Source organism: Eschrichtius robustus, chromosome 1 (assembly GCF_028021215.1).
Source record: "Eschrichtius robustus isolate mEscRob2 chromosome 1, mEscRob2.pri, whole genome shotgun sequence".
Classification (NCBI taxonomy): Eukaryota; Metazoa; Chordata; class Mammalia; order Artiodactyla; family Eschrichtiidae; genus Eschrichtius; species Eschrichtius robustus.
The window spans coordinates 162,465,420-162,488,996 of record NC_090824.1 but is presented as its reverse complement, the minus strand read 5'-3'; the positions used below and the strand labels follow the sequence as shown (position 1 = coordinate 162,488,996).

Here is a 23,577-nt window from a genome sequence, read left to right as displayed (position 1 = left end):
TATAAAAGAGTGAAATGTCCAAAAAAAAAAAAACTATGAAAAGTATTAGAAGAAAACACAGGAGAATTTACTTATAACCTTGAGATGGAGAAAGCCTTCTTAAGTGCAATGGCTGTAAAGAAAAGATTAAAAATTCTGGCTATATCAAAATCTAAAACTTCTTTATAACAAAAAAGCACATAAGCAAACTAAAAAGGGAAACAACAGAGTGTAAGAAAATATATAATGGGCAAAGAATTCACAGGCAATTCACAGAAGATAAAACCTCAATAGCCAATAAAAGTATGAAGAGATTAATGAAAATTAACACGAGATGCCATTTTGTTCCATCAGTTTGCACACACAAAAAATTAATATCAAATTTATCGAGGCTGTGGAGAAATACTGATTAAATGTAAATTGTCATGCCATTTTTGGAGGACAATTTAACAGTATCTACATTAAAACTAAAAACGCACATATCCTTCAGAAGCACTCGGGTATACAAAGAAGAATTTACAAAGATTTTCATTGCATTATATAAAAGCCACCCTCAGTACCATCAATGGACAAACAGCCAAATAAACTATGGTACATCCTTAATAGGAATAGAACACAGGATGTCAAAAGAATAAGGTAAGTTTATCTGACATTGCAAAACTTTGCCAATAAGTTGATTAGTATAAAAATGCAAATTTGTAAGAAAATATATATAGTATGATGCCACTTATATAGGAGAAAATTCCCATAAAATGAAACTATATTTTTCTAAATAAACTGATATCAGAATAAAAATATACACTAAAGACCTAGAAAACACACACCAAGATAATAATGGTGATGACCTCTGGAGAGGGCTGCTCTATCTGAATTACTTGGCTTTTCCCAGAGTGATGTGTTCACATATTATTTGTATAATTTGAAACATAATGTAATTTTAGAAGGCAAAAAGGAAAGGAATCTAGAAAGAGACTTCCATTTGGAAGTTCACCACTGCTCTTCTGATAGGCCAGAATCCCAAGAGCTAAGCCTATGGAAAGTATGGTATGCTCTCTGCCTCAGAGGGAGAGCCAGGAAGCTCCAGGGAAGCCACTCTGTTCTCTACAGTATCCCAATACAAAGACAACCTCCAACACCAAAAAAAAACCCCTCAGTTTGGTGGATTGGGCTGTTACTTTGACAGGGGCAAATTGGATTTCATGGGGCCTGAAGTATATATGATTTAGGGGTCTTGGTAAGAAAGAGAACACAAAAGTTTGAACACAAAATGCCCATGACCACCCTAATACTACTCAATCTGGGGGAAATTGTGACAGAGGGGAAGTTTGAGTGAGAAGAGATGGTGGTCTTACATGATTATGGTTAAAACATGTTACTTTTTCCAATTTTACAAAAGTACGTGGTCATGTGAACACACTGCTAGGGCCCCTCCTACGGCCTTGGAAGGGGCCATACAAGTGAGGGCCCCTGAAATTTAAGCTCCTTTACCTTCAGGGAAACCCATCTCTGAACAAATGACTTGGGTCAATTATCCTCAAGGATAGGGGGCTATCTTCAAGGGAATGAGGCACAAGATTAAGTCACAGAGAATCTGAAAATAGTGCCCTGGTAGAACATTTTATTAGTATATTTGATATTTAAGGTAAATTTCAAATCAAAATAAAAATTTCTAACATGTAACTTAAATCTCTTTGGAGATTTTCTTTGACATTTCTTACCGTTTCTAAATTATCTGCAGTCACGGGATCAAGAGTGTTCTGAGGAGAAAAATGAGAAATTATTTCACAATAGGTTTGGCATATGTTCCCCTTCTTCCTTTAATCTTTTGAGATGCTCTTTCTTCCCCCCAATTATTTTCGTGAGATGTGAACTCATCCCGTAGACATGAGGGCCAATGTTTGTGTGGTCCTCTGGCCTGCGGATTTTAACACATGATCCTTGTCCTCTAGGATCTTAAAATGTATTTGGGGAAACAAGAAATCATTAGTGACGTTAAGATGAAATATGAGTAGAGGGGAGGAAATCAATTAGGAGACTATTACAAAAATCTAAGTTGAAGCGAATATGTCTGATTGGCAAAATATATCAGTGATGTTGACAATTATATTTAAATAACTATCAATTCATAGGACACGAATTACCACTGTAACTGGCATTAGTTGATTGCTTCTCAGTGTATAGAAACAGCGAATTATGGCAAGAAACCACCCCCATTCCAAGGTGCTTTTCCCACTTGGATAATAAATTAATCCCTCAAAAAATGTATCTGTTGGGCACCAAGTAGGACACCATGCGGTGGTTGATAAAAAGAAGCAGAAGCTATGGTCTTAACAACCTAGAAATGTATCATCTAGTTAGGAGAAAAGGACTTCTATGCACAACCGGATAGTATGTGAGAAGTGTCAAAGAGAGGTATAGAGAATAAATTCCGTAAGAGTTTAGAGGGGGAAGGTCCCTGGGCCAGTAACTCTCCCAGGGATACAAAATCACACCCTGCTATGAAGACATTCACTGGAGAGAAAAGGCATTTACTCACAGCCACTCAATGAGCTCGGCATCACTGAGTCTCAATCTTGGTCTCCTATATTAATAATTTCACTAATTCTTTAGCACCTAATACAGTATGTTTTAAAGGCATGCTCAATGACTATTTGTTGTTGTTGATTAAAAAAATAAGTGCACATCAGATAGATGAGAAAATTTTGTCTTAGGGACTTCCCTGGTGGCACAGTGGTTAAGAATCTGGCTGCCAATGCAGGGGACACGGGTTCAAGCCCTGGTCCAGGAAGATCCCACATGCCGCGGAGCAACTAAGCCCGTGCACCACAACTACGGAGCCTGCGCTCTAGAGCCCGCGAGCCACAACTACTGAGCCCACGTGCTGCAACTACTGAAGCCCATGCGCCTAGAGCCCATGCTCTGCAACAAGAGAAGCCACCGCAATGAGAAGCCCGCTCACCACAACTAAGAGTAGCATCCGCTCGCCGCAACTAGAGAAAGCCCACGCGCAGCAATGAAGACCCAGTGCAGCCAAAACGAAAAAAAAAAAAAGAAAAAAAAGAAAATTACATCTTAAAATAATATTTACTGAAAAACTATATTTTAAAGACATGGGATCACATATAATTAAACTGAAATGGTAGAGTTCCTACCTTCTAAGAATAAATGAAGAATGCATGTATTCCTATACAGTGAGTCTCCTACATACAAACGAGTTCCATTCTGAGAGCATGTTCGTAAGTCCAATTTGTTTGTTAAGTCCAACAAAGTTAGCCTAGGTACCCAGCTAACACGATTGGCTATATAGTACTGTACCGTATAGGTTTATAACACTTTTCACACAAATAATACATAAAAAACAAACACAGAAAATAAAGAAAACATTTTTAATCTTACAGTACAGTACCTTGAAAAGTACAGTAGTACTGGCTACATCTCCGCTGCTTTTACTCTTGCTTCCAGACATCCTGGGCTTGAAATAAAGATACTGTACTACTGTACTCTATACAGTACTGTACAGTAAAGTACACAAAAGCACAACCACTTGTAGAGGATGCACGCATGTGACAATGTACACCAGACGTGTGAACGCATGTTTGCATCTTTGAAAGTTCGAAACTTGAAGGTTCGTATGTAGGGGACTTACTGTATATTTAGAACAACCTTTTTATACCATAATCTGGGGAATTTAGTGGAATGGGAGACATGAAAGGATTATTTCAACCCAGGAGGGAAAAAATATATATCTATTAGAGTCAAAAAAAAAAGACTCTTCCAGAGAAATGCCTGGGAGTGCTCTTGGTGGAGAGGCAACACCTAGACGAGAGAGATACCGGATTCTAATACCTCTGCTTTTTTTTTTTTTCCAAATATATATATATATATATGTATGTATATGGGAGTAAAATTGCTTTACAATGTTGTGTTAGTTTCTGCTGTACAATGAAGTGAATCAGCTATATGTATATCTATATCCCCTCCCTCTTGGACCTCCCTCTCCCCCCTCCCCCCCCACCATCCCACCCATTTAAATCTACAAACAATAAATGCTGGAGAGGGTGTGGAGAAAAGGGAACCCTTTTGCACTTTTGCACTGTTGGTAGGAATGTAAATTGATACAGCCACTATGGAGAACAGTAAGGAGGTTCCTTAAAAAACTAAAAATAGAACTACCATATGACCCAGCAATCACACTACTGGGCATATACCCTGAGAAAACCATAATTCAAAAGGACACATGTACCCCAATGTTCATTGCAGCACTATTTACAATAGCCAGGACATGGAAACAACCTAAATGTCCAATGATAGATGAATGGATAAAGAAGATGTGGTACATATATACAACGACACCTCTGCTTCTTAACATCTTATTTTAACCACAGCAAACTGATTTGAGAGACATGGGCCAGTGTGCCTCTTGTCCTCTCTTATGGCCTCCAGAAGGCCTCCTTCATCTTGAAATTGCAAGGAGTTAGGCTAGATGTGGGTCAAGGGTAGGGAGAAACATATCAGTTGAAAACAGGGATGTTGCCTACCAGTTGCAGCTGTCTGACTTTTTTCTTTGGATTTATGGTGAGTTGGGGGTGCTCCACTTCCTTGAGCCAAGACTCCTTAGGCAATTTATACACATCCAGCCAAATATCTCCGGCTCCTGCATTGGGAAACCAAGGAACCATTGAGCAACTGCAAGCAGGCAACAAGTTTCCCCTGAGAAATGGCCCGTCTTCACAGAACCTCTGTGAAGGTTGGCACAGAGACCAGCGGGCACCCTCAGAACAGCAACTTTGACAAACGGAAGGAGATGTAGTTCTGCAATGGTTATTGCCAGTCCTCACTCACGGAGAGCTGCAGAGCTTCTCTTCTCAGGCCACTGCCTCTAAAGGAAACGGGCCTCTCACTCACAGCACTGAGGTAACAGTTTTTAACCAAACTGTCTGTGCTGACTGGTCTCCGTGTTTTCTAGGTTCCAATGGTAAATTCCACTGATGTTTTGTCTCACAGCTATTCCCATCTGGGGAGGAAAGTGGCATATATAGAATCAATAACTGAGAGGGGTATGGCTGAGAAAGGGTTAGAATTGTGAGAGATGCCCCAGAGAATTCTTCTGACCAATATTTGAGGAGATGACAACCCATGGGGTGGTTGTGAGACTATCTCGTCAAAGAAACATGCTCAGCTTCTATACTGAACTCCTGCCAACCTGGGAAAGGCTACTTTCCTATGATGGGATTCTGGCTAAATGTTTCCTTAAAAAAGTAATCTATATAGACACCTTGATTTCAGACTTCCGGCCTCCAGAGCTGTGAGAGAAAAAATATCTGTTATTTTAGGCCACCCAGTTTGTGGTACTTTGTTACGGCGGCCCTAGGAAACTACTACAGATAGTATATATGTTTCCTTTGATGCATAAAGCATTATAAAATATGTATCTTTCTCCAGCACCTAACATATGAGGGGCCTGGGGCAAGAATATACATGGAGGCCCATACACCGCATGTCTAAATATTTAAAAATGAAAAATCAAGCTAACAATCATTTGAATAAAATATGTTCTATCACCACAGGAATAATTGCAAGAGGCAAGATCCAACATTGAATGCTAAAAATGGTGGGCAAAACTTTAAGGAGAGCATAGTCTCCTTAGAGACTAAAGTTTAGAGACTAAACTTTAATGGCGGGCATAGTCTCAAAGTATCTCCCCCCAGTTGTTTATCAATCACTGTGGAGATTTCAACATGTCTCAAAATTCTTTGATCCTCCTACAACCAGGAAATGGTGTTTACATCCTCTCCCCTTGAGTGTGGTCTGGACTTAGAGTATGGAAAGGGAAAAACAGTAGCTCAACAGTGGAGGAAGCTGGCAGATCACTTTAACTAAGTGATCAAGGTTAACATCAGCAGTAGTGCTATCACATATACCCCTGATATAATACAACAAAAAGTTCCTTTGTGGGACTTTCCCCCAAATCCTTAACCCTGGTTGAATCATGAGAAAAAATTCAGACAAACTGAAATTCAGGGACATTGCACAAAATATCTGACTGGTACTCTTCAAAAGTGTCAAGGTCATGAAAACAAGGCAAGGTCAAGACATCACAAATAGGTACAGACTAATATGACGATGACTAAATGCAATATGATATCCTGGATTGCACCTTGGAGCAAAAAAAATTAGATTAGAAGAAAAACTGGCAAAACGTGAAAAAAAAACTGTAGTTAATAGTATTATACCAATGTTATTTGCTTAATTTTGACAACTGTACCATGGTTTTGTTAAATGTTGGTATTAGGGAAACTGGGTGAAGGGTATAAGGGAACTCTGTCCTATCTTTGCCACTCTTCTGTAAATTATTTCTAAATAAAATGTGTGGGACTTCACTGGTGGTCCAGTGGGTAAGACTCTGCGCTCCCAATTCAGGGGGTCCGGGTTCGATGACTGGTTGGGGAATTAGATCCTGCATGCTGCAACTAAGAGTCCACATGCCACAGCTAAGAAACCCGCATTCCACAATAAAGATCCGGCATGCTGCAAGTAAGACCCGGCCCAGCCTAAATAAATAAATAAATGAAGTTTAAAAGGTTTTGGAGAAAAGTGATTATCTGGAAGAGACTGCAAATCTGAATCTTCTTAAGAGCCTTTGGTTAATCTTACCTTGTAGGAGGAAGGCTGCAAAGTCCCCTCCTTCAGAAATCTCCATCTTTATACAGGTGGTTTGCTTGCTGGTATCATCCTGAAAAGAAGAGAGATACTGAGAGAGGAAGTTCAGCCTGATGACAGAAGAGAATGTATTTCAGGGCTTTTTGTAGTTCACACCAGGGAAATAAATCCTTTTAAAACTTGAGGCATAAAAAGATGCCTCAAACTGCTTCAAACTTTCCATTTTTGTACAGGAATTAGACAAAATTATAAGTAAAGAAGTGGAACTCAGTTTTCTGTCTAAATGGTTTTGGACTTATTTCCTGGTTTCTTAAATACTCCTGATGATTTGTAGTGATTTCATACTATCTGATCTCCTGGTCAGGTTTGCAAACCCTACAGACCTATGCCACCACTCAGGTATTCAAAATGAGCTGAAACAAGTTCTACATGACACTGAAAACTCTGGTCAGTTGCTTGAAAAAAGGCTCTGTCTAGGGTACTGTAGTGTCATAGTCTGATTGGGCTGCTAAAACAAAATACCATAGACTGGGTGGCTCATAAACAATTAACATTTATTTCTCACAGTCCTGGAGGTTGGAAATCCAAGATTTCCAAGGATTTCTGGCAGATTCAGTGTCTGGTAAGACCTAGCTTCCTGGCTCATAGACCGCCTGACACCTGTGGCTGTGTCCTCACATGGTGGAAGGGTTGAGGGAGCTCTCTTGGTCTTATAAGGGCACTAATCCCATTTATGAGGACTCTGCCCTCGTGACCTAATCACCTCCCACATTGGGGATTAGGATTTCAACATGAATTTTAGGGGGACACAAGCATTCAGTCCATATTAAGTAGAGATTGAATGTAACCCTAGAATGAAACCTGCTCAAACTTTGGGCCAGGTGAAAAAGACTCAATGTGTACGGTTGTGCTATACCTTTAAGGAGCTCTAAGACTAGCAACATAAGGTGGCTAGACTAATTAGGCTGGTGAGCCGGCTAAATTATTTAAGGAGAATGAGTTTTAAACATTTTTAATTTTTGTTTTTCTTTCATTTTATTTTTATTTTTATTTCATTTATTTATTTGGCTGCACCAGGTCTTAGTTGTGGCACGCAGGATCTTTAGTTGTGGCATATGGGATCTTTAGTTGCTGCATGTGAACTCTTAGTTGTGGCATGTGGGATCTAGTTCCCTGACCAGGGATTGAACCCGGGTCCCCTGCATTGGGAGCACGGAGTCTCAGCCACTGGACCACCAGGGAAGTCCCTCACTTTCTTTTTTAAAAAATTGGAGTATATTTGATGTACAATATAGTTATTAACAATTTTAAAAGTTTATACTCCATTTATAGTTATTATAAAATATTGGCTATATTCCCCATATTGTACAATATATCCTTGTAGCTTATTTTATATGTAATAGCTCGTACCTCTTAATCCCGTACCCTACCCCTATATTGCTCCTCCCCACTTCCCTCTCCCCACTGGTAAGCGTTAGTTTGTTCTCTATATCTGTGAGTCTGCTTCTTTTTTGTTATATTTACCAGTTTGTTACATTTTTTAGATTCCACATATTAGTGATATCAAACAGTATTTGTCTTTCTCTGTCTGACTTTTTTCACTTAGCATAATACCCTCCAAGTCCATCCATGTTGCTGCAGATGGCAAAATATCATTCTTTCTTATGGCTTAGTAGTATTCCATTGTGTGTGTGTGTGTGTGTGTGTGTGTGTGTGTGTGTGTGTGTGTGTGTGTGTGTCTTCTTTATCCATTCATCTGTTGATGGACTCGTAGGTTGCTTCCATATCTTTGCAATTGTGAATAATGCTGCTAAGAACATTGGGATGCATGTATCTTTCCGAATTAGGGTTTTTGGGTTTTTTTCCATTATATACCCAGGAGTGGAATTGCTGGGTCATACAGTAGTTCTATTTTTAGTTTTATGAGAAACCTCCACACTGTTTTCCACAGTGACTCCACTAATTTACATTCCCACCAACAGTGTATGAGGCTTCCCTTTTCTTTACACTCTCGCCAACATTTGTTGTTTGTGTTCTTTTTTTTTTTTAAACGGCTTTTGTTTTTTGTTTTGTTATTTTTTAATATTTATTTATTTTGGATGCTCTGAGTCTTAGTTGTGGCACACGGGATTTTCATTGCGGCATGTTTAGTTGCAGCATGTGGACTTCTTAGTTGCGGCATGCATGCAGGATCTAGTTCCCCGACAAGGGATTGAACTCAGGCCCCCTGCGTTGGGAGCGCAGAGTCTTACTCACTGGACCACCAGGGAAGTCCCTGTGTTCTTTTTGATAATATTCATTCTGACAGGTGTGCGGTGATATCTTTTTGTGGTTTGATTTGCATTCTCTGATGATTAGTGATGTTAAGCATCTTTTCATGTGCTTGCTGACCATCTGCATTTCCTCTTTGGAAAAATGTCTATTCAATTGTTCTGCCCATTTTTAAATCAGGTTGTTTGTCTTTTTGATGTTGAGTCGTATGAGCTATTTATATATTTTGGAAATTAATCCCTTGGTTGCATCATTTGAAAATATTTTCTCCCATTCTTTTCATTTTGTTTATGGTTTCCTTTGCTGTGCAAAAGCCTTTAAGTTTAATTAGGTCCCATTTGTTTATTTTTGCTTTTATTTCCATTACCCCAGGAGACAGATCCAAAAAAAATATTGCTGCGATTTATGTCAAAGAGTGTTCTGCCTATGTTTTCCTCTAGGAGTTTTATAGTATCCGGTCTTACATTTAGGTCTTTAATCCATTTTGAGTTTATTTTTTTATATGGTGGTAAAGAATGTTCTAATTTCATTCTTTTACATGTAGCTGCCCAGTTTTCCCAGCACCACTTACTGAAGATACTGTCTTTCCTGCATTGTACAATCTTGCCTCCTTTATCATAGATTAATTGACCATACATGCATGGGTTTATTTCTGGGCTTTCTATCCTGTTCCACTGATCTATGTGTCTGTTATTGTGCCAATACCTACTGTTTTGATTACTGTAGCTTTGTAGTATAAAGTCAGGAATTGTGATTCCTCCAGCTCTGTTCTTTCTCAAAATTGCTTTGACTATCTGGGGTCTTTTGTATTTCCATACAAATTTTAAAATTATTTGTTCTAGTTCTGTGAAAAATGCCACTGGTATTTTGATAGCGATTGCATTGAATCTGTAGACTGCCTTGGGTAGTATGGTCATTAAAAAAATATTTTTATTTATGTATTTTAATATCAATTTGTAGGTTATAGAAATTTCAAATGCACATGAAGACAAAAAATAGTATAATGAACCCCATGTATCCATTACTCAACTTCACCAGTTATCAATATATGACAAATCTTGTTTTATTATCTCCCAACTTCATTAAATATTTCTATTTAATTAATCCTAGTTCCTTAATACCACTTACTATCCAGTCTGTTTTCAAATTTCCTCAATTGTCTAATAAATACCTCTCCACAACTGGTTTGTTCAAATCAGAATTCATGTGTAACTGATTCACTTTGCTGTACACCTGAAACTAACACAACATTGTAAATCAACTATACTCCAATAAAAAATTTTTTTAAAAAGTCACTATCAAAACTGAGAAATCAGGATTCAAATGAAGTCCATGTATTGTACTGAGTTGGCCAAAAAGTTCATTCGGGTTCTTTTTGTAACGTCTTACGGAAAACCTAAATGAACTTTTTGGCCAACCCAATATTTAGTTAATTTTTCTCTTAAGTCTCTTTTAATTTATAACTGTTACCCTATTTGTTTTTCTTTTCACCATTTTTTTGTTGAATAAACCAGGTCATTTGTCCTGTGGAATTTTTCACTTTCTGGATTGGACTGATTGCATCCCATGGCATTGTTTACATGTATTTCCTGTAAACCAGCAACCAGTTCTAGAGGTTTGATTAGATTTAGGCTCAATTAAAACGAAAGGCCAGAATACTCCACAGGTGTTTGGTGTCTCCCTCCGGCATCACATGAGGAGGCTCATAATAGCTAGCTGTTCTTTCTTTTAATAATGTTCATGGTGATCATTGACAACAGGTGTCATCCTGGCTCATCAAATATAAAGTCCCCCATCAGCACTGATGGTCATTACCTAGACCATTACTCTTCAAAATGGCTACAAAACTGATACCCCCAATTCTATCATTCCTTCTGCATTTGTTAGAATTCTTCTATAAAGAAAATCTTTCCATTTTTCCATCATCAACTATTTGATTACCCTGAAATACAGCCTATATGGGAAAGTCAAGATAAATGCTTGATGCTCTCCCTAATCAGTTTTCAGAATACTGTTTGTACCGTAGCAACTTCCAGAGGTAATAATTATGTCCTTAAAAAATATATATGTAATGAATTAACTTTTTTTTTTTTTAACACTTTTGGTGTGTTCTAATCCACCAACACTACTTTCTTTGTAACGTCCCTGTCAAGTTTGGATATCACAGTTTTGCTGGTCTCCTAAAATCAGTTGATGAGTATTCCCTGTATTTTTTTTTAGAGAGATTTCTTTTTACATAAAATTTAAAAACAGTTAAAGGGACTTCCCTGGTGGCGCAGTGGTTAAGAACCCACCTGCCAATGCAGGGGACACGGGTTCGACCCCTGGTCCGGGAAGATCCCACATGTCACGGAGCAACTAAGCCCGTGCGCCACAATTACTGAGCCTGCACTCTAGAGCCCACGAGCCACAACTACTGAAGCCTGCATGCCACAACTACTGAAGCCCACGCGCCTAGAGCCCGTGCTCCGCAACAAGAGAAGCCACTGCAACGAGAAGCCCGCACATTGCAACAAAGAGTAGCTCCCGCTTGCCGCAACTAGAGAAAGCCTGCATGCAGCAACAAAGACCCAACGCAGCCAAAAATTAATATATAAAATAAATAAATAAAAAGAATAAAGTACTTTGTTAAATAAAATAAATAAATAAAAAATAAAAAGTTAAAGGCACAGATATTAAATGTACAACTTGATGGGTATGGACATATGTATACATCCATGTAACTAACACACAGTCAAGGTATAAGTTCCTTAGTGCCCTGTTTCAGTCAATTACACCTCTATAGGCAACCAACGTTCTGCTCTTCCTCACCAACATAGCTTAGTTTCAACCGTCCTTAAATTTCATGTAACTGGAATCATACAGGGCCTCTGGACCCCTTCTCCTTCAACAACATCACACTCCTCGGTCTATCTCCTACATGGCAAAGGCACTTCCTAGGTTATTCTTTATGGCAGTCTGTTGTCCAAGTACATCTTCCTTGGTGTCCTTACTGGTGGTGAAACCGTATCTGTTGTTCACAGGAACCATCTGACTGTTCCCCAAACCTTTGTTGCCATAACCTCCTTGTCCCCACCAGCAGGCGCAGCTTCTTGCATGGGTGGTGCAGGTGTGGGCAGTGTGGAGGGCTGTGGGCTGCTGGGTCTCCACCTCCTTGCTCAGGGTTGTGGTCATAGTGACTGGGGCCGGCTGTGACAGCTGTGGCTCCTCCTGGGGTGTGAGGGCCACTAGGCAGGGCGGCGGTGGGGTTTCTCAGAGCTCTCTGGGGTCCGCTCTCTGCCCCTGATACTGATCAAACTCTAATAGCATCTTTTATTTTTTAAAAATTAATTAATTAATTAATTAATTTTGGCTGTGTTGGGTCTTCCTTGCTGCACGCGGGCTTTCTCTAGTTGCAGCGAGCGGGAGCTATTCTTTGTTGGTGTGAGTGGGCTTCTCATTGCAGTGGCTTCTCTTGTTGAGGAGCATGGGCTCTAGGCGCATGGGCTTCAGTAGTTGTGGCATGCAGGCTCAGTATTTGTGGCACACAGGCTTAGTTGCTCCGCGGCATGTGGGATCTTCCTGGACCAGGGCTCAAACCCGTGTCCCCTGCATTGGCAGACGGATTCTTAACCACTGTGCCATCAGGGAAGTCCCTAATAGCATCTTTTGACGAGCATAAGTTTTAAATTTTTTAGCAGCTTTATTAGGGATGTGATAACATAATAAACTGCATGTTTAAAGTGTACAATTTGATTAGTTTAGACATGTATATCCCTTGAAACCAGCACCACAATCAAGAAAGTGGACATATCCATCACTGCCAAAAGTTTCCCCCTGCCCCTTTGTAAGCTTTCCCTCCACCCCTCTCCCAACTCACCCCAGGCAAAAACTGGTGTTTCCTGTCACTAGATTAGTTTGTATTTTCTAGAATTTTACATAAATGCAATCGTACAGTATGTATGTATGCTTTTTTGTTTCTCTTCTTTCACTCAGCCGATTTATTCTGAGATGTAGCCATGTTGTTATGTGCACCCTTTTTACTGCTGAGCAGTTATGTACCACGATTTGCTTTTCCATTCACCTGTTGATGGGTGTTGAGTGGTTTCTGGTTTCTGGCTATTACAAAGAAAGCTGCTGTGAACATTCACGTACATGTCTTTGTATGGAGATATGCTTTCATTTCTCCTGGGTAAATGTCTAGGAGTGGAATGGCCACATCATATGGTAGGTGTGTTTAACTTTTTAAAAAAACTGCCAAAGTGGTTGTGGCACTATGTTTTACCACCAGCAGTGAATGAGAGTTCCAGCTGTTCCATAGCTCTGCCAACACTTGGTGTGGTCAGTCTTTTCAATTTTAGGCATTCTAATACATGTGCAGTGATAGCTCATGACTTTAATTTGCATTTCCCTAGTGACTAATGATGGTGAACATCTTATTTACCCTCTCTATATATTCTTTAGTAAACTGTCCTTTTTTCCCCAAGACATTTGCTCATTTTAAAAAACTGGGTTGTTTTCTTACTTTTGAGTTTTGAGTTTTGAGAGTTCTTCATATGTTCTGGATACAAGTCCTTTATCAGATATGTGACTTGCAATTATTTGCTCCCAGTCTATGACTTGCCTTTTTATTCTTTTAACAATGTCTTTTGCAAAACAGAAGGTTTTAGGGTTTTTTTTTTTTAATAAATTTATTTATTTTATTTATTTATTTTTGGCTGTGTGGGGTCTTTGTTGCTGTGTGTGGGCTTTCTCTAGTTGCGGTGAGTGTGGGCTACTCTTCGTTGAGGTGCGCAGGCTTCTCATTGAGGTGGATTCTCGTTGTGGAGCACGGGCTCTAGGCGTGGGACTTCAGTAGTTGCAGCACGCAGGCTCAGTAGTTGTGGCTCACGACTCTAGAGCGCAGGCTCAGTAGTTGTGGCTCGCGGGCTCTAGAGCGCAGGCTCAGTAGCTGTGGCTCCCAGGCTTAGCTGCTCCGCGGCATGTGGGACCTTCCTGGACCAGGGGTCAAACCTGTGTCCCCTGCATTGGCAGGTGGGTTCTTAACCACTGTGCCACCAGGGAAGCCCAGAAGGTTTTAGTTTTGATGAAGTCTAATCTATCAATTTTTTTCTTGTATGGAATGTGGTTTTGGTGTTGTAGTTAAAAAATCTTTGCCTAACTCAAGGTCATGAAGACATCCTCTATGTTTTCTTCTAGAGGTTTTTTTTTTTTTTTTTAATTATTAGCACCTTTAATTAATTAATTATTTATTTCTTTATTTGGCTGTGTTGGGTCTTCGTTTCTGTGCGAGGGCTTCCTCTAGCTGCGGCAAGCGGGGGCCACTCTTCATCGCGGTGCGTGGGCCTCTCACTGTCCCGGCCTCTCTTGTTGCGGAGCACAGGCTCCAGACGCGCAGGCTCACGGGCCTAGTTGCTCCGCGGCATGTGGGATCTTCCCAGACCAGGGCTCGAACCCGTGTCCCCTGCATTAGCAGGCAGATTCTCAACCACTGCGCCACCAGGGAAGCCCTAGAGGTTTTATAGTTTTAGATTTTTCATATAGATATATGACCATTTTGAGTTAATTTTTGTATATGGCATGAGGAATTAAAAGTATCTAATTTCGATGAAGTCCAATTTTAGTTGTTTTCTTTTATGGATAGTGCCTTTTATGTCCTAAGAAATCTTTGCCTGCCCCAAGGTTGCAAAATACATTTCCTGTGTTTCCTTCAAAAAGGATAATGTTTTTAGCCTTTACATTTAGGTCTATAATCCATCTCAAATTAATCTTTATATATGATGTGAGGTAGGGTTGAGGTTCATTTTCCCCCATTTGTTTATCCAGCATTCCAGCATCATTTGTTGAAAATACTTTCTTTTTCCCACTGAATTGCTTTGGTGCCCATCAATAGTATTTTTTATAAAACAAACTACAATTAAAAATATACTCTGAGCAATACAGCCTCTTTTTTGGATTCATTAATTTAAAAAAAAAAAGAACCTATAGTATGCAGGCAATGTACTAGGAACAAGAAATATACGGTGAATAAGCCATGTCCTCTGCCCTCAAGGAACTTACATCCAGGAGAAGAAGCAGTCATATAAACAAATAAGTGTGGAGGGTAGAGAAAACACTGATAGAAATTCTTTCCTATATGGTGGTGGCACAGAGGAGGGAGGGATCAACTTCTCTTGGGTATATCAGGGAAAGCATCTCAGAGGAGGGGATATTTGAGCTGGTCTTGAAGAATGAGAGAAATTTAAGAGGTACACACAGTAGGTAGGGAGACAAGGAGAGCCTTCTATGCAAAGGGAACAGCATGGACAAGGGAACAGGATGTGAAGCAGCCTGGAAAATTTAGGGACTTGTAAGTAGTTATTAGACATGTTGGTCTGGTGCTCAATCTGGACCGGAGTTCCTTAGTAATTTTCTTCTCTTGACAACCGGGAAAATGAATCCAAGGCATTCAGTATGTACCCTCTGATGGTGAGGGATCTTTTAATTGGATATTTTGGAGGAGGCTCTCTGGCCAGGGAGGTCTCTATTTCTTTCTACTCTAGGATGGCTGTCATTGCCTCCATGTTAAAAGTAAACTTGATTTGCTACAGCTTTTGGCCCAGCTACAGATGAAAGAACATGAGCTTACCGCTTCATTGATGGCTTTGATGAGGTAAAGACCATCCTTATAAAAATAAAATAGTCTAATGATACCTGAAACAGAAAAATAAGTAAGAATGAAAGACAGGCAGGTGAACCGAAGAAAAGTTGAAATTTTATATTTGACTTTCTGAGATATCATGATAAACTCATGCATTATTAGGCTTCCTCCCCGGCTCCTCCACTGCCCATGATCATCTTGGACTCCTTGCCTTCTTCCACCCCTCACTTGAAATGTTCAAGTTATTCTCCCTCTTGGGTCATCTCGGTCTACACTGGCCCTACCCTCTTCTTCTAGAATCCTCTTGTAAGCACTTCGGCCACACCAATCCACTCGTGATTTCTATTCATCTGTTTTAGCACATCATCCCATAGTGTTTCACATTGTTATCCAACTGCTTCCTGTGAGTGTTTTTTATTCCTCGAGTGAGTTCACAGATTCTTTGAGGGAAAGGATCACATCTTACTCTTCTATGTGCCTCATTTCTCACAGCCCAACAAGCTCCTCATGCAGTTAATTTTGTTGATACAATAAGTAATTTTGTCATTCTCATTCTCATTTAACCTAAGGGCTCTAGTATGTGATCATCATCCACCATGACTTCTTGCCTCTTTCTTTAGGTGCCTCCCAGACACTCATAACCTGCCCCTACAGCCATAATACCGACCTTGCAGAGGTATCTGGATCACCGTGGGTGAAAGTCTAACTCAACCCAATAAACATTCATGGGATATCTGCTCCATGACCACAAATGTGCTAGAGGCAACCAAGGCAGTCTCTGCCCTCAAATTCATCACATTGAGAATCACACAGACAGGAAACTAACTAGATATAATGCAGTGTGATAAATGCAGTCCTATCTTTACACCAAACTCCTCCTGAGTATCAACATTCCCACTCCAGGTGCCTCAAATATGTGCATGCTCAAATGGAATTTCTCAACTCACAGACCCCTGAAATCTTATTCTCCTAAAATTGCTTATCAAGTAATGGCATCATCATCCACCCCATTATCTAAGGAGGAAAGGAGTCATTTTTCTTCACTTACCCTCACATACCGCCCTACTCCCTGACCCCATACATATATTCCATCACTCACCAAGTTTTTCCACTATATTTTCCTTTTCATTTTTTTAAGCTTTTTATTTTGAACTAATTTTAGACTTAGAGAAAAATTGCAAAAATAGTACAAAGAGTTCCCTTATAATCCCTCACCTCATTTCCCCTAATGTTAACATCTTACAGAACTACAGTACAATTTTCTTTTCATTTTAACAGCCCCTGCCTTGGTTCAGACCTTCCTAATTTCTCTCCTAAATGAATGCACTAGCTCCTCCTGGTCTCTCTACCTCTCCATTTGACTTTTGCAAACTCCTATCAGGGTGCTCTTCCTAAAATGCCAGTTGGGTCAGGTCACTCTCCTGCAGACACGTATCTTCCAGGACACTGTCCATAGTTCTCTGTACTATGGTCCCCATGCCTGGGTCATCCTCAGGCTGAGGAAGAAAAGCAAGCCTGGCTTAAATGAGCAGCAGGATTGCTGAGTACTGGAAAGGATGTGGACTCTGGGCCCACACTGCCTGGTTCAAATCCTGCCTGTGCCACTTACTTTCTGCATTACCTCAAGTAGGTTATTTAACCTCCATGCCTCAGTTGCCTCTTCTGAAAAACAAGAATAATAAACTGTATTTACCTACTAAGGCTGTTGTGACGGTGAAATGGGCCAAGATGTGTGAAGTGTTAGAATAGTGCCTGGCACACCATACTGTCCTGTAGATGTTAGTTAATACTACATGACCAGGGAGAACTCTCCAGGTCTGGCCCCTCCCATGCCTGGAAAGGAGATTAAGTTGAACAACAGTCTACAGGTACCTATAAATTAGGCTAAAAAGGAAGATGAAGAACGTGTACCCATTTCATCCACAGAAGCAATAAGTATTTCACTCCCCAAATCTGTGGCCCAGATGGAAGTGACATCAACCTTAAGTTTCTCCCAAACATATATTCGTTTAGCACTGTACAGATTATAGATGGAGAATCCTTTGGTTCCTCCAATAAACACATAGTCTTGGGAAATAGCCATACAATTTGGCATTTTGTTGAGCTGGGAAAAGAAAAACATAGAAAAAAGGAATGATTTTTTCAGTTATCGCCATCTGCAAGTAATATGAGCTAAATTTTCAAAGAGGGAAGCAGGTCCCTCCTAGTTATAGTATCATGTCCAAACACAGTGCCCATCTAAATATCTTGCCCAAACATCAAGAAAGTCATAGCATTCTACTCTTAGGGGAAAGGGGCCAGAGAAAACAAAGAAGTTGAGAATAAATGCTCATTCACAACACTAAGCGTGACCACAGGCCCTGTGGTGAGTGGACCAGTGGCCCCATTCCCTTCACTTTATTCATCTACAACACTGGTAAGAGCTATAACTGACACACTGGCAGATTTTCAACCATCAAGCAAGGGAGTGATTAATACGCTCTGAAAGATTTTTAAATAACAATAGGATGTAAAAGATACATCTGTATAATCTTCAATTAACCAGAACACCCATTTCCCCAGGCAATTACTAGATCTATTTTAATCAACACCAGCATGCCTATAATCTTTCAAAAATGCACTGTCCTATTGAATGAAGGTTCCTGGTAGTAATTCCTTCCCTGGATCAGGTGTTATCATTTATTAACACTCAATTCAGAAACAAGGCCGCCTTGTCAGCCGCTCCATACCTTGCTTTCTAGAAGTGGAGGGTAGATGGTGGGCTGGATGCAGCTGAGCTCAGCTTTCCTCGATGCTTCCCTCTCCTCAATAATTTCCCACGAGTGGTCAAACAGAAAGTTCACTAGCTTGTTGATCATTCGATAAGGCTGAGGTAGGGAATCCTGCTCTTGATCTGGACCCTTGAAGACCCAGTCCTCTTCATCATCCTTAGCCCAGTCCTCCTCTGTAGGGGACGGCACCTCCAGTGTCCCCTTTCGTGTTAAAGTGGGCAGCTTCAGCTTCTGGGCTCGACTTCCTTTGGGAGATGTCATCACAGAAGGTGGTGCTGGAAACATCTATGAAATTCTGCAAAACTGATCAAGGAAGTAAGCCAAGGTACTTTGAGAAAAAGGGGAAGTTATCATAAGACAGCCCATCATCCTCCTTAGCATATTAGCCTATGGGAACTATTTATTCTAGAGATTGGCATCTTCCTTATTGCCACATTTCTAAGATATGCTCTTCATATTAATAAGGGTATTAGCAGAGACAGGTATTGACTATTCACATCTTCCAGACCAGCTCAAGATGATGTGCCCCATGACAAAAGGAAAGGAATTTGGCACCCTGTTGCCTTTCTTCACCTCCTGATAAGACAGTGGCTGTCTTTCTGTCCCAAATAGAATACACCCTTTCTCCTACAACTTGTGCCTTCTCCTGGCTCTTCCATCTCTGCAAATGGTTGTGCTGAAGCTAGCTGGGTAGGGAGCAACAACTTCTCCAGTTCCTTTTCCCTCCCCTCCAATCAGATGCAGCTCAAGCATTATCCAATCCTTGCTGTACAATTTGTTCCTTCCTCTCTACTCCCCCTGCTCCCATCGAGGAGCTCTGTAGGCACAGTGCCCAGAGCCTATGAGATTTTTCAAGGGCCTGCAGAAATGTTTGAGACTTGAAAAAATACTGACTAAAAAAAACCCCCACAAAATCAAAATAATTAAATATTTACAAAAGTATTTACAACTTATCAACTCCACTCTGTGTGTGCATAATGTTTAAGTCTATGAGAAAACAACAAGCAACCTATACTTTATAAAACTCAAAACTGTACAATATAAAAAGATTTTCAAATGTTACAGTTTAAAAAAGGCATTTAATGTGGAACATGGGGTACATTTTAAGATGCTTATGAGGTAGTGGCATAGGGTCTTACACTGTCGGAGTACCCTGGGGCCATGGAAGTCTTATAAAGGCCCTGCTGCCATCATCTTTTCTCACCTGCTAGAGTACATTTGTGATGTTTCCAGTGCAAAGTGAGGAGAGACTATCTGGGTCTGAGTCTGAAAAGAAAGAATCACCTGAAATTATCGGTGGGAACAGTAAGCTGAGCTCACACAGGGCCAGGAATAATGCCTGTTTCCATCAGTGAGAACGGAAAACCTCATAATTCACAAATATTGGGTTAGAGTACTCCGAAGAGCATAGCCAAGTAGTGGGAAAATTAACCCTAGAATAAACGCTGCTCTAGTATTGCCCACCAAATCTTGGAAGTCAGAAGATCAAACTTACTACGTAACTTAACTACATACCAGAACAAACTCAAGAATATTTATAGGAATACAAGTATGAAACTGAGCCCCCCTCAAACCAAGTTCCCTTACTGAGTTTGTGATTAATCTATCCAAAACTTTATTCCCTTGCTTGTCTCCTCTGACCTCAATCCCTTTCTTGTCCTCTCTGACCTCAATCTTGTGCTAATTGGACACTAATAAACCAGAACAGATGACTAAGATTGCAGTTGTTGACAACATCGTAAATGTACTAAAATTGCTGTTATAGATATCATCATTAACATATAAACTCAGCTTGTTTCTCTAGGGCAAGATGAACTCACAGACCCCCGAGCCATGGACCACCTGGCCAGAGAATCATAAACCAGAGACATCCTGACTCCCGAAACCCTGATTAAGAAATGTCACAAGATGATGATTAAACCCAGTTTCCTTGTTCTTCCCCTTTAAAATATCCCTATCTCAAAGACCACTCCCTTGCTTGGTACCCTGCAATAAACCCTTACTTTGCTGCAAACACCCGCTGTCAGAGTTTGACTTTCTGCGCCACAGGCACATAAGCCCTTGCTTGGTTACAAAAATATCCAGCATCCAATGAAGTAAAGTTCACAATGTCTAACATCCAATTAAAAAAATTACCTCAAATGCAGAAAGGCAAGAAGACACAAGCCATAATAAAAACTCAATCAATTGAAGCTGACTCATAATCAACACAGAACATTAGAATTAGCAGATATATAATTCTAGTATATATCTAGATTAGTATATTCCACATGTTCAAAAATCAAGAGGAAATGCTGAACATGTTACGTAGAGATGTGGAAGATGTTTAGAAAAAAAACCCAACCTGAACTTTTAAGGATGAAAACTATTGATATAATGTCTGCAATGAAAATATACACTGGATTAGATTAATAACAAGATTTCAGAGCAAAACAGATTAGATGGACCAAAAAAGAGAATAGTGAATTTGAAAACATAGCGATAGAAACAAAATGAAAGAAAGAGAAAAATTTTTTGAAAAAAAATGAAGACAGTGAGGTGTAGGATAACTTGAAGTAGCCTAGTATAAGTGTGATTGAAATCCCCAAAGGAGGGAAGAGACCAAAAAAAGCTGTAGAAATAATGAACAAAAATTTTCAAATTTTGATGAAAACTATAAACCAACAGATTTAAGAAGAAAAATCCTAGCAAATTAAACATGAAGAAATTTATACCAAGGCACATCATGATCAAACTGCTCAAAACTAGTGATAAAGACAAAATCTGAAATGCAGCCAGAGATAGAAAGGCATGCATAGAGGAACAAACTAAAGGACAAGAGATTTCCTGAAGGAAACAGCAGAAGCGAGAAGACAGTGAAACAACATCTTAAAAGTTCTGACAGCAAAAAATTTGTCAATTAAGAATTCCAGGCCACAAACATATCTTTCAATAAATGAAGGTGAAGGAATTCCCTGGTGGTCCAGTGGTTAGGACTCTGTGCTTTCATTGCCGAGGGCCCGGGTTCAATCCCTGGTTGGGGAACTAAGATCCTGCGAGCCGCGAGGCCAAACAAACAAACAAACACAAATAAATAAATAAATGAAGGTGAAATAAAGAATATTTAGACATACAAAACCTGAAAGAATTCATCAGCAGCAGACCAGCATTATAAGAAATAATGTTAAAGGAAGGCCTTCAGGCAGAAGAAAAATGGCATCAGAGAGAAATGTGAATCTACACAAAGGAATGAAAAGCACTGGATGATAGCTGTGTAGGTAAATATAAAAGACTTTCTCTTACTATTTAAATTCCTTTAAAAGATATCTAAAATGTTTAAACAAAAATAATAATGTAGTGTGGGGTTAATAACATATGTAGAAGAAAAATATATGACAATAATAGTACAAAGGCTAGGAGGGGAGAAACAGAAGTATACCGATATCACTTGAAGGTAGACTATGATAAGTTAAAGATGTATACTATAAACCCTAAAGCAACCGCTAAAGTAATAAAACAAAGAGTTATCGCTAATAAGCCAACAAAAGAGGAAAAATGGAGTCATAAAAATACTCAATTAAAAATGTAAAAAAGAGGAAAAAGGGCAAAAAACTGATGGGACATATCAATAATCATATCAAATGTAAACAGTCTAAAGATTCCAGTCAAAAAATAGAAATTGTCAGATTAGTTAAAGGAGAAAGACTCATATATGCTGCCACCAAAAATCCACTTTAAATGTAAAGACACATACAGGTTAAAACTAAAAAAGTAGAAATAGATGTACCACGCTAACACTAAAGAAAGCTGGAGTCGCTATATTAATATCATATGTAGAACATTTCAGAGCAAAGAATATTACCTGGGATAAAGAGGTATGTTTTATAATAATAAAGGGGTCGATTCATCAAGAAGACATAACAGTCCTAAATGTTAATGAACCTAATAACAGAGCTTTGAAATCCATGAAGCAAAACTGATAGAATTTCAATGAAAAATAGACAAATCCACAATTATAGTCAGAGATTTCAGTACCCTCTCTCAATAATTTATAGAACATGTAGACAAAGAAATCAGCAAGGATACAGAAAACTTGAACACTATTAACGAATTTGATCTGACTGACAGTTGTAGAACACTCTACCCAACAACAGCAGGATACAAATTCTTTTTTAAGTACACTTGAAACATTTATCAAGAAAAATCATATTCTGGGCCATAAACAAGTCTTAATAAATTTGTAAGTACTCAAGTCATACAAATTATGTTCTCTGATCATACAGAAATTATTTTAGAAATCAATAACAGATATTTAGAAGTATACAAAACCTCAAAATATTAGAAAATATTTCTTAATAACTTATCAATCACTACTACATACCTACTACAATGGCTCAAATTTTTAAAAAAATATTAACAGTATGAAATACTTGTGAAGATGCAGAGCAATCGGACTGTCATACATGGATGGCTGTTAGGAATGCGAAGCGATACCACCACTCTGGAAAAGGGTTTGGCAGTGTCTTATAAAGTGGAACATATATTAATCATATGACCCAGCAATACCACCCCTGAGTATCTACTGTAAGAGTATGAAAACTTGTGGGCACAAAAAGCCTGTACACAAAGTGTTTATAGCAGTTCTATTTATAATTACCCCAAATGGGAAACAATCCAAATGTCCTTCACCAGGTGAATAGACAAACCAACTGTGTTATATCCACATAACGGAATACCACTCAGTAATAAAAAGGGGAGAACTACTGACACATACAAAAACATGGATGAATCTCAAAGGCATTATGCTGAATAAAAGAAACCAGTCTAAAAATTTATGTGCAGTGATTCCATTTATAAGGCATTCTTGAAAATCAAAATGAGTAATGGAGAACAGATCAGTGGTTGGCAGGAGTTATAAGTGGAGGGATGATGTTATTTAATGTTATTTAAAAAGGACAGCATGAGGGAATTTTTTTGGGTGGTGTGGGACTGTTTTATCCAGACTGGAAAGAACTATGTAAAGCTGTCTTTATTTATAATGAGACAATATGATTATCTATAGAGAAAACCTGATGTAATCTTTTTTAAAAAATCTACTAGAACTAATAAATGAGGTTAGCAAGGTTGCAGGATAAAAGTTCAATACACAAAAACCTCCTATATTTTTACATACTGACAACAAGCAATAAAAAATTGAAATTAAAAATGCTATTTATTATACTATTTATAATAGTATAAAAATATGAAATACTAAAGGTTAAATTTGACAAAAGATGTACAAGGCCTGTACCCTGAAAG

General features: G+C 39.1%; 1 protein-coding gene across 2 annotated transcripts in view; it reads right to left on the bottom strand.

Annotated features, from left to right (window-relative positions):
- Window positions 1-18,599, bottom strand: part of WDR93 (WD repeat domain 93) — a 41,344-nt gene extending 22,745 nt beyond the window's left edge. For both annotated transcript variants that reach the window (XM_068537704.1, XM_068537712.1), the window contains exons 1-6: window positions 18,259-18,599; window positions 17,441-17,633; window positions 15,518-15,582; window positions 6,634-6,712; window positions 4,518-4,633; window positions 1,698-1,736 (exon numbers count right to left, since the gene is read on the bottom strand). In XM_068537704.1, the coding sequence (XP_068393805.1) occupies window positions 1,698-1,736; window positions 4,518-4,633; window positions 6,634-6,712; window positions 15,518-15,582; window positions 17,441-17,633; window positions 18,259-18,585 (819 nt within the window). In that variant the 5' untranslated portion in view covers window positions 18,586-18,599. The remainder of the gene's footprint in view (window positions 1-1,697; window positions 1,737-4,517; window positions 4,634-6,633; window positions 6,713-15,517; window positions 15,583-17,440; window positions 17,634-18,258) is intronic.
- Window positions 18,600-23,577: the final 4,978 nt, after the last annotated feature.